This window comes from Neophocaena asiaeorientalis, unplaced genomic scaffold, assembly GCF_003031525.2.
Source record: "Neophocaena asiaeorientalis asiaeorientalis breed wild unplaced genomic scaffold, Neophocaena_asiaeorientalis_V1.1 scaffold174, whole genome shotgun sequence".
In the NCBI taxonomy this organism is placed as follows: domain Eukaryota; kingdom Metazoa; phylum Chordata; class Mammalia; order Artiodactyla; family Phocoenidae; genus Neophocaena; species Neophocaena asiaeorientalis.
This window is the reverse complement of record NW_020174922.1, coordinates 4,834,009-4,848,397: the sequence shown is the minus strand read 5'-3', so window position 1 is coordinate 4,848,397 and position 14,389 is coordinate 4,834,009. Positions and strand designations below refer to the sequence as shown.

Here is a 14,389-nt window from a genome sequence, read left to right as displayed (position 1 = left end):
CTATCAAAATCCCAAAGGATTGTTTGTGAGAAGCTGATTCTAAAGAGCCAAGGACCAAGAATACTGAAGAGACTCTTGAAAGAAAACAAGGTGGGAGACTTGCTCTATTATAAATCAAGAGTACTATACAATAAACTTAATGAGACAGTATGGTATAGATAAATATACTGATGGAACAGAAGAAAAAGTCTAGAGACATACCTGCATGTATATGCACGTGTAATTTACAGCAAAGTTGGTGCTGTTGAACAGTGGGGCAAAGTGTAAAACTTAATCCCTATCATTCATCACATGCAAAAATAAATGCCAGACAGACACAAAAATCAAAACAGTAAATCAGATAAAACAGAAAAAGATAACAAGTAAGGTAGTATAAAAAATATCTAAGTTGAAGTAGGTAAAGAATAATTACAGAGGACATAAAAAGTGTTATTCATACACGAAAAAAATTGTTAAATTTGACCACAATAGAATTATGATGTTCTATTCCCCAAAAGATTCCAATAAAAAGGGTGAAAAGGCATAGCATGGAGTAGGGAAAGATATCTACAGTGTATATAATCAACATAAGGCTCATATGTAGCATATGTAAGAACTCCTACGGATGAATAAGAAAAACACAGACAACTCATTTGTAAATGGCACAGAGTTGAGGAAGCAATTCACTGAAGAATTCCAAATGGTCAATAATTGTAAGAAAGTATTATTCAACACTTTATTAGTAATCACACAATGTAAACTAAACCCACAATGATATACCTAAACATACAAACAAAAGTGGCTGAGATAAGAAGGACAAACATAACAAATGTTGATGAGAAGCAGTAAAAATGTTTACAGCCTGTTGGTGGGTACAACACTTTGGAAAATAGCAGTATCACCAAAAATCGTAGAAACACATAGTCTATGGTGCAGTAATTCTACCCCCTAGGGATTTCATTACAGACACGTCCATACCAGTACAGTGGAAGACATTTACAAGAATATTCATTGCAACATTATTTGCAAGAAATCCAAACTGAAGCAACCCAAAATTCAGCAATAGAATGGATAAATAAATTGTGATATATTCGGACAATGAAATACTATATACAAAAAAAAAATGAATGAACACCACATATCACTGAATAAAATAAGGCAAGAAACAAAAGAAGACATACCTTATAGATTCCATAAAGTTCAAAAGCAGGCAAAATTAACCATAATATTAGAAGAAATAAAATTATAAAGAAAAGAAGGGGAGTGATTAAAGGTAAGATAATGGTTACCTTTGGAGTGAGGGAGAAGTTCTACTATTTCCCAAACCCAATTGGTACAATTTGATCAACTGTTACTTTCTGACTCCCAAAAATGTACACAGATCTACTCAAAGTAGTTTACACTAACACTCTCTTGTTTTATGAATAGAATTATGAGTTACTTTTATTTATAAACTCATTAAGCTGCACAAAATCGACTGCAACTAAACAAAATTCACAATAATATAATGTATAACAAAATAGTTTTCTATAAAATCTATTTATCAACCAACCACTCAATCAGCAGGTACTTAGAATATAATTCTTCATCATGGTAGTAACTAAAATAAACTTTTGTCACCCTGGAACTTTTTCCTCTAAAGTTCTGGCCAGATCTCAAATAATAAACACTTTGAATTAGGTTTTTAAAGAACCTTATACATTACTTCAATGGTAATCTTTTTGTTTTAAACAAAATAAAATTACCTTTTTTCATTTTTTCACTGATTTACATTGAATAGATAAAACTTTTGATGACATGATGTATCAATGATAAGAATTATTTAATAAGTTGTTTTGGAACGTCAATATTTTAAGATTTCAAATATATTGGGGATGGGGGGTGCTTCAAGATGGTGGAGTAAGATGTGGAGGAGATCACCTTCCTCCCCACAAATACATCAGAAATACATCTACATGTGGAACAACTCCTACAGAACACCTACTGAAAACTGTCAGAAGACCTCAGGCTTACGAAAAGGCAAGAAACTCCCCACGTACCTGGCCGTGAGACTGACAGGGTCTTGGTGCTCCGGCCAGGTGTCAGGCCTGAGCCTCTGATGTGGGAGTGCCAAGTTCAGCACACTGGTCCACCAGAGACGTCCCGGCCCTGTGTAATATCAATCGGTGAGACCTCTCCCGGAGATCTCCATCTCAACGTTAAGACCCACCTCCTCTCAACGACCAGCAGGCTCCAGAGCTGGACACTCCATACCAAACAACTAGCAAGACAGGAACACAACACCACCCATTAGCAGAGAGGCTGCCTAAAATCATACTATGTTCACAGACACCCCAAAACACAGCACCAGACCTGGACCTGCCCACCACAAAGACAAGATTCAGCCTTATCCACCAGACACAGGCACTAGTCCCCTCCACCAGGAAGCCTACACAACCCACTGAACCAACTTTAGCCACTGGGGACAGACACCAAGAACAACGAGAACTATGAACCTGCAGCCTGCAAAAAGGAGACCACAAACGCAGTAAGATAAGCAAAATGAGCAGACAGAAAAACACACACCAGATCAAGGAGCAACGTAAAAACCCACCACACCTAACAAATGAAGAAGAAATAGGCACTCTACCTGAAAAATAATTCAGAAAAATGATAGTAAAGATGATCCAAAATCTTGGAAATAGAATAGAGAAAATGCAAGAAACATTTAACAAGGACCTAGAAGAACTAAAGAGGAAACAAGCAACAATGAACAACCCAATAAATGAAATTTAAAATACTCTAGAAGGGATCAATAGCAGAATAACTCAGGCAGAAGAACGGATAAGTGACCTGGAAGATAAAATAGTGGAAATAACTACTGCAGAGCAGAATAAAGAAAAAAGAATGAAAAGAACTGAGGACAGTCTCAGAGACCTCTAGGACAACATTAAACGCACAAACATTCGAATTACAGGGGTTCCAGAAGAAGAAGAGAAAAAGAAAGGGACTGCGAAAATATTTAAAGAGATTATAGTTGTAAACTTCCCTAATATGGGAAAGTAAATCTTCCAACAAACAAAAGCCCAGGACTGGATGGCTTCAGAGGCGAATTCTATCAAACATTTAGAGAAGAGCTAACACCTATCCTTCTCAAACTCTTCCAAAATATAGCAGAGGGAGGAACACTCCCAAACTCACTCTACGAGGCCACCATCACTCTGAAACCGAACGAGAAAAAGATGTCAGAAAAAAAGAAAACTATGGGCCAATATCACTGGTGAACATAGATGCAAAAATCCTCAACAAAATACTAGCAAACAAAATCCAACAGTGACAAGGATGTCCACTTTCGCCACTATTATTCAGCATAGTTTTGGATGTTCTAGCCACAGCAATCAAAGAAGAAAAAGAAATAAAAGAAATCCAAATCAGAAAAGAAGAAGTAAAGCTGTCACTGTTTGCAGATGACATGATACTATATATAGAGCATCCTAAAGATGCCACCAGAAAACTACTAGAACTAACGAATGCATTTGGTAAAGTACCAGGATCCAAAATTAATGCACAGAAATCTCCATAAGAGGGAAGAGATATGGGAGCATATGTATATGTATAACTGATTCACTTTGTTATAAAGCAGAAACTAAGACACCATAAAGCAATATAAAATAGTATAAAGCAATTATAAAGCATAAAGGAGTATAAAACAATTATACTCCAAAATAGATGTTAAAAAAAAAAACATGATAATCTCATTAGAAGTAGAAAAAGCCTTTGACAAAATTCTACATCCAATTATGATAAATCAATGAATTTGGGAAGGTAGCAGGATACAAAATTAATGCACAGAAATCTTTTGCATTCCTATACACTAATGATGAAAAATCTGAAAGTGAAATTAAGAACACACTCCCATTTACGACTGCAACAAAAAGAATAAAATATCTAGGAATAAACCTACCTAAGGAGACAAAAGACTGGTATGCAGAAAACTTTGACACTGATCAAAGAAATTAAAGACGATACAGATGGAGAGATATACCATGTTCTTGCATTGAAAGAATCAACATTGTGAAAATGACTATAAGACCCAAAGCAAACTACAGCTTCAATGCAATCCCCATCAAACTATTCATAGCATTTTTCACAGAAAAAGAACAAAAAAATTTACAATTTGTATGGAAACACAGAAGACCCCGAATAGCCAAAGCAATCTTGAGAAAGAAAAACAAAGCTGGATGAATCAGGCTCCCTGACTTCAGACTATACTACAAAGCTACAGTAATCGAGACAATACATTACTGGCATAAAAACAGAAATATAGATCAATGGAACAGGATAGAAAGCCTAGAAATAAACCCATGCACATATGGTCACCTTATGTTTAATAAAGGAGGCTAGAATATACAATGGAGAAAAGACAGCCTCTTCAATAAGTGGTGCTGGGAAAAATGGAGAGATACATGTAAAAGAATGAAATTAAAACACACCCTAACACCATACACAAAAAGAAACTGAAAATGGATTAAAGACCTAAATGTAAGGCCAGAAACTATCAAACTCTTAGAGGAAAACATAGGCAGAACACTCTATGACATAAATCACAGCAAGATTCTTTTTGACCCACCTCCTAGAGAAATGGAAATGAAAACAAACAAATGGGACCTAATGAAGCTTAAAAGCTTTTGCACAGCAAAGGAAACCTTGAACAAGACGAAAAGAGAACCCTCAGAATGGGAGAAAATATTTGCAAACGAAGCAACTAACAAAGGATTAATCTCCAAAATATACAAGCAGCTCATGCAGCTCAATATCAAGAAAACAAACAACCCCATCCAAAAATGGGCAGAAGACCTAAATAGACTTTTCTCCAAAGAATATATACAGATTGCCAATAAACACATAAAATGATGGTCAATATCACTAATCATTAGAGAAATGCAAATTCAAACTACAATGAGGTATCACCTCACACCGGTCAGAATGGCCATCATCAAAAATCTACAAACAATAAATGCTGGAGAGGGTGTGGAGAAAAGGGAACCCTTCTGCACTGTTGCTGGGAATGTAAATTGATAAAGTCACTATGGAGAAACAGTATTGGATGTTCCTTAAAAAACTAAAAACAGAACTACCATACGATCCAGCAATCCCACTACTGGGCATATACCCTGAGAAAACCATAATTCAAAAAGAGACATGTACCCCAATGTTCAGTGCAGCACTATTTACAATAGCCAGGACATGGAAGCAACCTAAGTGTCCATCGACAGATGAAAGGATAAAGAAGATGTGGCGTATATATATATATACAGTGGAATATTACTCAGCCAAAGAAAGAAATGAAATTGAGTTATTTGTAGTGAGGTCGATGGACCCAGCGTCTGTCATACAGAGTGAAGTAAGTCAGAAAGAGAAAATCAAATACCGTATGGTAACACATATATATGGAGTCTCAAGAAAAAAAGGTTCTGATGAACATAGGGGCAGGACAGGAATAAAGACGCAGACGTAGAGAATGGACTTGAGCACACGGGGAGGGGGAACTGTAAGATGGGATGAAGTGAGAGAGTTGCACTGACATATATACACTACCATATGTAAAACAGATAGCTAGTGGGCAGCAGTCGCGTAGCACAGGGAGATCAGCTCGGTGCTTTGTGACCACATAGAGGTGTGGGATAGGGAGCATGGGAGGGAGACACAAGAGGGATAGCATATGGGAATATATATATACGTGTAGCTGATTAACTTCATTATATAGCAGAAACTAACACAACATTGTAAAGGAATTATACACCAATTAATATGTTAAAAAAAAGACATAAGCAGAATAAGCATCTCAATTGCAAACATGTAAATAAAACTTTAGAAAAAATAAAAATAAAGAAAATAAAAAATAAAATAAAATATATTGGGGAATAAAATACATTAGGTTGAAATTTTTAAAAATCTGAACAGCAAAATAAAAAAAATACGCTGGGGAATAAAATACATTACGTAGAAATCAGAAATTTAAAAATTTAGTCAGACTAAATAATTTATTATCATGAAGGCTAATATAAAAACAGAAATTTCTTCTTTTCATATATTTTATATACCTGGAAACAGCAATGAGCTTATTATCACATTCATTTTTTTTTGGCTGAAAGATAAATACCTTAAGATTTATATTCAGGAAAATTATATCTATTTCCATGTTCATCTATGCAAAAGATTATACTAAATTAGTATTTGAAAATTATTAAAAAGTGAGTATTTTCACTGTATATTCCAAAGAAAACAATTTTTTAAGGATTTAAATTAAATCACTGGCAACAAAAATTGATTTAAGTTATGAAGCATGAGATAACATTAAAAACATAGCTTATAATTAAGCAAAATTGTGATATACCTTTGGAGTCTTTCCATCTACATTTGGATATATTTGTACTATTTCTTTTCCTTGCATTTGGCTGTCTTCTGTTTGGCTTTCTTTCTGGTCTCCTCTATCCTCTGTAGGACTTATTTTCTGGGATGTTTCTACAATAACTGTTCCCAAATTTTGTAAGGTCTGTGCTTCAGCATCACTGATTTTGGAAAAAAGAGGGGATATAAAGCCCAAGAAGAAGAGTTGTTAAACGTACCTCTTTAAGTTCAAGACCAAATAATATTACAGCACAGGTTATATAGGTAGCTACAAGTTTAATTTGGGCATTTACTGGTTCTCATTGTTAAGAGAGAAAATTACACTAAATATATTGAGAGAAAATTAGTTTAAATATATTTTTAAAAATTATAAAATCTCATCAAGAAGTTAGATTATCTAATATCACATGCTTGCAGCATCACTTCTATAGTATTTCTCCAAGTGTTAACTCAGGAAGCACATGTTTTAACGCTTGCAGGGTTGGAACACTCACTACTTTCTGACCCAGGGCAGAAAGCTTTAATATTTCTAAAAGAAAGTTTTCTCCTAGTCTGGAACAAAATCTGAATCTCTGAGCCTTTCATGAATTGATCTAGTTCCATGTCTTATGGGTATTCATCATTCAATATAATACTTGTTAAGCACCAACTATGTACCAGGCACTTTTCTGGGCACAAGGGTAAAGTGGTGAGTGAAAAAAAAAAATAGATGAAACTCCTTGCCCTCAGGTAGCTTTCAGCCCAGTGGGGTGGGGAGACAGGTGACAAAGAAGAAGACTAAGTTATATATATATATATAAAACACATAGTATGTTAATAGTTTGTGTTAAAGAAAAAAAATAAAGGGAAGAAGATTAGAAGTGCTGGTGTTGATGCTGAGCAGAAATTTAAGTTCAATCCCTTTTCCACATAGATGATCTAACTATTTGGATATAGTTATATGATGCTTGCAACATCTCTAAGGAAAACATCCCTAGCTTGTTCAAGTACTCCTAACATGAATGCTTTTGAGATGCTTTCCCATCCTGGTCCCTCTTGAAAAGTACACCAGCTTATTTTGATGGAGCATTGTGTCCAGAATTCAATTTCATACTTCAAGTGTACAATGAGAAGTACTTAGTAGTACTCCTGGTAGATGTAGACTAAATTTGTATAAGCTTTTCCAGCATGCATTATTGTACTGAGACTCTTACAGGATTTAACAAAATATACTTTTAAATTCACTATTACAAAGTGCCATATTTTCCCATTGCATAGTTGAACAATTAACATTTTATAGCCAAGTAAAGGACCCTGTAGTCTTTTGGATAACTATGTCTTCCCAGTCTATTGAGATCTTTGGGGATTTTGATTCTATCTTGTATTTTCCAGCCCTTTCAGTGTCACGTTATCCACAGATTTGATAAACATGTTTTGCTGAAATTCTGTCTTTCTTCTTCTAGGTATTAACAACTCCTCCTGATTATTACCTATCAGTGAATGGGCATTGATAAAGATAATTCATATATCGGGACCCACAAAATGCAGAGTGCCCCAGCGGCCCGGCCTGGGTCAGAAACTGGAACCTAAGTCAGCTGCACTAACGGGAAATGCATCACTGTCAAGGAAAGCTAACATATACCAATCACAATCCTCCAATTCAGCTTTAGCTAGTTTGCGAACTTTAGCTAGCTACCTTATCCTAGAAAATAGGACCCGCTAGCTTTACAAGAAAATCCCTGACCTCCTAGCCAATCATGCCCTGTTTCTGCTTTGCCTCTTATAATGCTCTATAAAACTCCCTCCTGCCCCAAATCCCTTGAAAGAGTGCTCCACAGCTTGTTAGGCACTGGACTCCCCTTATCCATGCATGTTTTCCCATGAATAGAGGTCTTCATGCTCGTTACTAAATCATATTATTTTTGTTCTTTGACATCATGCTCTTGTAATTCTATTCAACTATGGGAAATAAATATTCATAAGGTAATAATTATATAATATTCTATATACAAATAAATAAAGGGCCAAGTTCTATTTTCCTCAGTATCCAAGTAAATTTCTTATATTTCAGACTATGAAAAGTTAAAAGAAATAGAATGTCCTGAAGTCCTGAGGCTCCATTGTGGGATTTCTAATTGCTTGAGAATTCTTTGCAGCTGAGTGATTCCTGAGACCATTCTGTCAGGCAGGAAATGTAACAATTAATCCTCACAGTGTAAAACTGAGTTTCACTGCTAATAACTTAAATGACAATCCTATGTTTTAAGAGATATTGTGTGATACATCCCCCAAAATACGTGACCTTCTGCACATGCACCAAGAAGATGAAATTGAACTGAGTGTATTCCTTAACTTTCATATATTTATTCAGACATACATACACCAGTAAATATGTACCACTATATTATGAAGAGTGTGGTAGTACCAACTGGCTGAGATATAATCAGTAGATGAAACCAGAATTTCCTGGAAGACAAAGATAAACACTTAGTGGGTTTTAAGCTAAGTAGGATTTTATCTCTAACTGCTTTTGAGAACAGGGAAGAAAACCTTAGAAGAGGTAACAAAGAAACAGGAACGCAGATTTGGTCTTTCTTCCTTACTTTCATAAATTTGTTTTTGAGTTTTTCACCTGTCTAAAGACCAGAGGCATGACCACTGATCATTTAAAACAGTGGTTTGCAAACTTGTCTGCATATTGGAATCAGCTGGAGAGCCTCAAAACATACTGAAGCTTGTATCTCACTCCAGAAGTTATGATTTAATTGTTCTGGGATGTGGCCTGAGCTTTGGAATTTTTATGAGATCCCCAGGTGATTCTAATATGCAAACAAGTTTGAGAATTGCATTTTAAAATGTTTCAGATCTATGTCTAAGAAAACTATCCAGAAACATCCCAAATCTAAAACAGATCATGACTGCAGATTAAAAAAAAAAAAAAAAAAAAACTTGGGAAAATAAAAGGAAATATGCGCCATCATAAACCAAGACAGAATTATGGAAAATTGTTCCATGTGTCTGTTAACAATTCTGGCCACGTTAAACTTCCGTATTATCTAGGTATAAAAAGAGGTGTTCTATTATCCACTTGCCTTTGTGGTTTTACTGATGTGCTTCAATGTATGAATGTATAGCCAGGGGTAAGGGTAAGAAATATTATAGATTTTTAGTATTCCCCTGTTGTTATTCACTAGGGGTTAGATAACTTAAAACTAGGAATCTGTAGAGCTTTAACTTTAAAGAACTAATTTTTAACCTCCTTCAATTAAAGTTAGCACAATGACTTTGCATAATACATACATGAAATAATTAGTGAAGATGGTTCTTAATTTAAAGGATGTTAAACAGCTTGTAGACATCTGGTAACAAGCTGAAATGGGTCATTCAAAATTTATCTAACTAAATTAAGGGGAAAAAATGTTTCTCCTCCCAGGTTGCCATGTCACAAGATAACTAAACCGACTTAGTAGGCTTGCCTGGGAATCCTTAGCTGTCAGTGGTGAATATGCAAAGGGCCAGCAAATTAAATCAACCTGCCAAACTGTCAATTTCAAGCCTCATGACTGCATGAAAATAGCATCACTGGAAGAAATCAAGCATTGCCTTCTTTTGGGTTTCCTGGCACCTATTCAAACACTCATGCAGTTGTGGCTAATTTTGCATGCAAATTTCAGTCAATAAGCTCAGAACAAGACCTCCCAAGATATTTCAAAGGATCTGACAGTATTTTTTCTGAATACCAAATCGACAGTAGTTGAAATTCAATCTCCACTTGCTGGTGCTTTACATATGCACAGTGTCCCCACCACTGAGCTAAGTTAATGAGAGCCTTACCTGCTTTCGCACACATCCTCCCAGTCGTCCTTGCTGAGGTTCTCAAACACGTTGCTCATGACCTTGATGGAGTGATTGAGAACAGTGTGGTAACGACCCACGGCACGCTTTTTCTTGGCCGCTTTAAATTTAACCTTGGTAGTGGTTGCCTTACAATCAGATTGTCTAGATCCAGATCTCACTTCCGTGGTGGCCATCTCAGATTTAGCTTTGTCTGCTGAACGCTGTAATTTCTCCACTGAATTCATCAGCTCTTCATTTTCATTTCTCAACTCATTAGCTTCTGCCACTTGTCTCCTTAGGGAAGTGACTTCTATCTCCAGCTCACTGAGTTTTACTTGAAGTTCAGCTTTGTCTTTTTCTACATCTTTACTTCCCTTTTGCAGTTGTTCCAGCTCTTTTTCTCTGGTCTTTGCATCTTCTTGCTGCTGTTTTACAAGGGATTTCAGGAAATCATTTTCTTTTATTAATTTTTTATTCCCTTCTTTTAATTTTCTTGACCTTTTCTCAAAAGATTTTAGCCGATTTTCCAATTCAATGACCTAAACAGAAAAGTTTAATTTATTCTTTTAAAAGTCCAAAACCAGAATGTACTGTATTTTTATTGTCATTTCTAACTTATGAAAATAAAATTTCATTTAGCACAAGGACAAAATAAATCTAAAGTACTTAATTTCTAAATAATTCTAAGGTGGTGTACATAAATACATTCTAAAATGCAATAATACATCTGTTGAATAAAGGACAGATGGTAAAAGAAGTTAAAATTCTACACAATGTGACACAGAACTAAGTATGCTAATAAGCTCTGCAGAGTTCTCTGAGACTGTAAGTGCTTTGGCTTTATAGTCTACTGTTGGGAAGGAAAAAAATTTCCTTCTACCCTTCTAGGTTCTTTGGCTGGTCTCAGAATGAAATTGATATAAGACAGATTAACAAGAGAAGAACAAAAATTTAATATCACGTATACCTCCTGTATACTTGGGAGATACCCAGGAAAACTGAGTAACTCCCCGAAATGGCCTAAGCCATCACCTTAAATACCATTTTCACCTAAAGACTACGTAAGATTTTGGTGGGTGGGAGTCAGTTATACGAGGTTCCCAGGAAAAGCACAGTAAACAAGGGTCTGGCTGTTAGGCAGATTTAGGTCCTTGCCTTCTCCACTGATTATACTTTTAGAGATTTGGTCATCTTCATCTTCCTGGTACAGCAAGGTATACCCTCTTACAAATGGAGATTTCCCTTATAAATGTAAATGTTTCTTACAAAGGGATAACTTCTACTCAGTTTTCAGGGCTTTTCCTATGTCTGTAGTTTCTTAAAAATAATCAGCCTAAAATAATCAATATGCAAAAGAGATATATTTTGGGGTGATATATTTTGCTCCCCCTCATTTTACTACTCGTGAAAAAGAATACTTTCACAGAAAAACAATTTATACAAAAAGTCTGAAAACAGTACATAGGGAAACTTTATTATTAAAATAAAAGTAGCCTTCAATATTTAACTATCATATGAAAAACTGATGACCTAAATACAAAATCTATTGAGGCTGCTTTTCCTAAATTATAAAAATGTAATTTTAATAGTTGTGAGGTCCTTAGTTTATACAATACAGGAACTTTTTACCAAAAAAGGAAATCTAACAATGTTAAAATAATTATTTCAAGGTTTCATATGAATTAATTTTTTTACATTTATTTCATTAAACAGTGTTCACGTTGTAGGACACACAAATAATATATAATTCTTGAACTTAATTAATTTCAAAAACTATTCAGAAACAAAGACAATTGCACAAACAAAGCTAATAAAGGATAGAATCTAAGTGCCATAAGTCTGGACATAAAGGAAAGAGCAATTGATTCTAAGCCATGAGTACAAAAATTTCAAGGAGTTGATTTCAACTTAAATCTTGAAAAATATTCAACACTGTTTGTAAAGCACTGTTGTGGAAGAAGACATTTCTCTCTACCCTTCTGTGTTCTTATGGCTGGTCTAAGAATTAAACTGACATGAGACAGATTAACAGGAGAAAATCAAAGGTTTTATAACATGTGTACATGGAAGAGACCCAGGAAAACACAGTAACTCAATGAAATGGCCAAAACCCTCCTCGTCTTAAATACCATTTTCAGCTAAAGAGAAAAGAGGATATTGGTGCTAGTGGTTTAGGAGGAAGGCAATTAACAAGGAGATGGAAAAGCAAATTCGTGGTAAACAAATGTTTGCTGAACCATGCAGAGACAACAGGACACAGAGAGAAATTTTAACAGACAATTTGCTAGATTCTTCCCTGACAACACACACCTAGTTTATACTACAGTTATCTATGGTGATAGTTCCCTTCCTGGAATAGGTCCTCTATCTTCATTCTCTTAGGCAGTCAGGTGGAAGGTCAAAGTTTCTTCCTGAGTCTTCTGGGCCCTGATTGTTTTTGACTCAAAATAATCCATATGCCAAAGAGACTTTTGGGGTGGCAAATTTTGTTCCTTTATAGTACATTTTACCATTTATAAAAATTTTTAATAAACACAATCTCTTCTGATAATCTCAAAAACAGGTGAGGTAAGTAGAACTGATAATTATCTTCCCAGAAAAGGAAATGGAAGCTCTGAAAACTTAACACACAGATGTAAACATTTCCTGGTTAAACTGGGATTCAAGTTCAGGATTTTGTGCCTATCCCACTATTCCACAAGCCATATGGGGAAGAAGACTTTCCCAGATATATGTGGAAAATGAACAAAGAACTAGGGTCAAGAAAGAAAGAGTCAAGCAAGAAACTTTTATAGGTCTTAACAGGGCTTACTCTTGACCTGGAGTAGATGTATATGAGTTTGCACCAGACTACTTGTAGACCTCTGTATATTTCTGGGAAACAAATTCTATTGATCCCTCTCAATGCAAATACTTTATTGGAGAGCTGGATAATGTGACAAAAAAAATACAACAATTGAAAAACTATATGGACTCATACTTATCTTAAAACAAATTCTTCAAAGGAGAAAACATTATTGATACATTGACAACAAATGATTTAAAATAATATTCGAGAAATACACAAAAAACTTATGCATACTCTTAACACTTTCCAGTTTACTGGACTTGACTCATGATGGTGAAGATCTAAGTTGTTTCCTAATGTGAGTTTCAGTCCTCTCTGATCCTTCTGCACCATTAGTCTTCTTGTGAGTTCAACCCCCTTCATTTAATTCAAGAGTCATTTACCGATTGGTTATGCTGCCCTGGGACATGGATATTTCCCAACACAATATGAAGAATCTCAGCTAATTTTAATCAGTTTTTTCCATAGTATGATATACTCCCTACTGTTGGACTTATGTCTTTGTAGGGCTTACTCTTGACCTGAAATAGAGGTATATGAGTTTCTACCAGAATATTGTAGACCTCTGTATATTTCTGTGAAACAAATTCTGTTGTTCTTTCTCAATGCAAATACTTTATTGGAGAGCTGGATAATGTGACAGAAAATACAGTGTTCAGGAATACATGAACATTTTTACTTTTTCCAGATCACTCTATCATGAAATTATAGTCTCCATTTACTAAAAAATACTACAAGCAGAAAAAGAATACCACCTTTTTCTCTTTGGTTTCTCTCAGTGGTTTTTAATCACTGCCCCAAACAGCATAGTTTTCATAAATATACTTTAAAATATTTTAGCATGTTAGATTCCAGGGTGGAGTGAATAGAAGAGACTGTATTTTTAAAAATTATTTTATGAAAATAAACAATTATACCTTTAAAAAATGATTTTGACAGTGGTGATATAAAAATATTAGTAAGAAGCAGTGCAATCTAGGGGAAATTGAATTTTGAGCCTGGTCTGGATCTCACTTCTAGCTCTGATTGCTTTACCTGGTAAAATATTTAACCTATTTTACCTTTAGTTTCCTCATCTGTGAAATGGGAATAGTAACAGCTATTTTGCAGGTTATAAGCATTAAATATGATCATATACCACAATTCTCAGTAGACGGTAAGTTCTAGACGGTTCATCATCATCATTATCATTATTGTCTCTATTACTGTTAATCATAACAGCTAGTTAATAATATTACTTGAGCTAAAATATAATTACTTGCATTAAATATTGCTGAATTATCTATTAAATCAACTTTACACTTTTTTTTTTTTTTTTTTTTTGGGGAAAAAAACCCCCCCCTTTTTTGGGCCCTC

General features: G+C 34.9%; 1 protein-coding gene across 3 annotated transcripts in view; it reads right to left on the bottom strand.

The window, feature by feature from the left end:
• CNTLN (centlein) overlaps positions 1–14,389 on the bottom strand; it is a 323,167-nt gene that overhangs the window by 89,777 nt on the left and 219,001 nt on the right. For all 3 annotated transcript variants that reach the window (XM_024760487.1, XM_024760489.1, XM_024760488.1), the window contains 2 exons: positions 10,183–10,724; positions 6,356–6,530 (listed from right to left, as the gene is read on the bottom strand). In XM_024760487.1, coding sequence (XP_024616255.1) covers positions 6,356–6,530; positions 10,183–10,724 — 717 coding nt within the window. The remainder of the gene's footprint in view (positions 1–6,355; positions 6,531–10,182; positions 10,725–14,389) is intronic.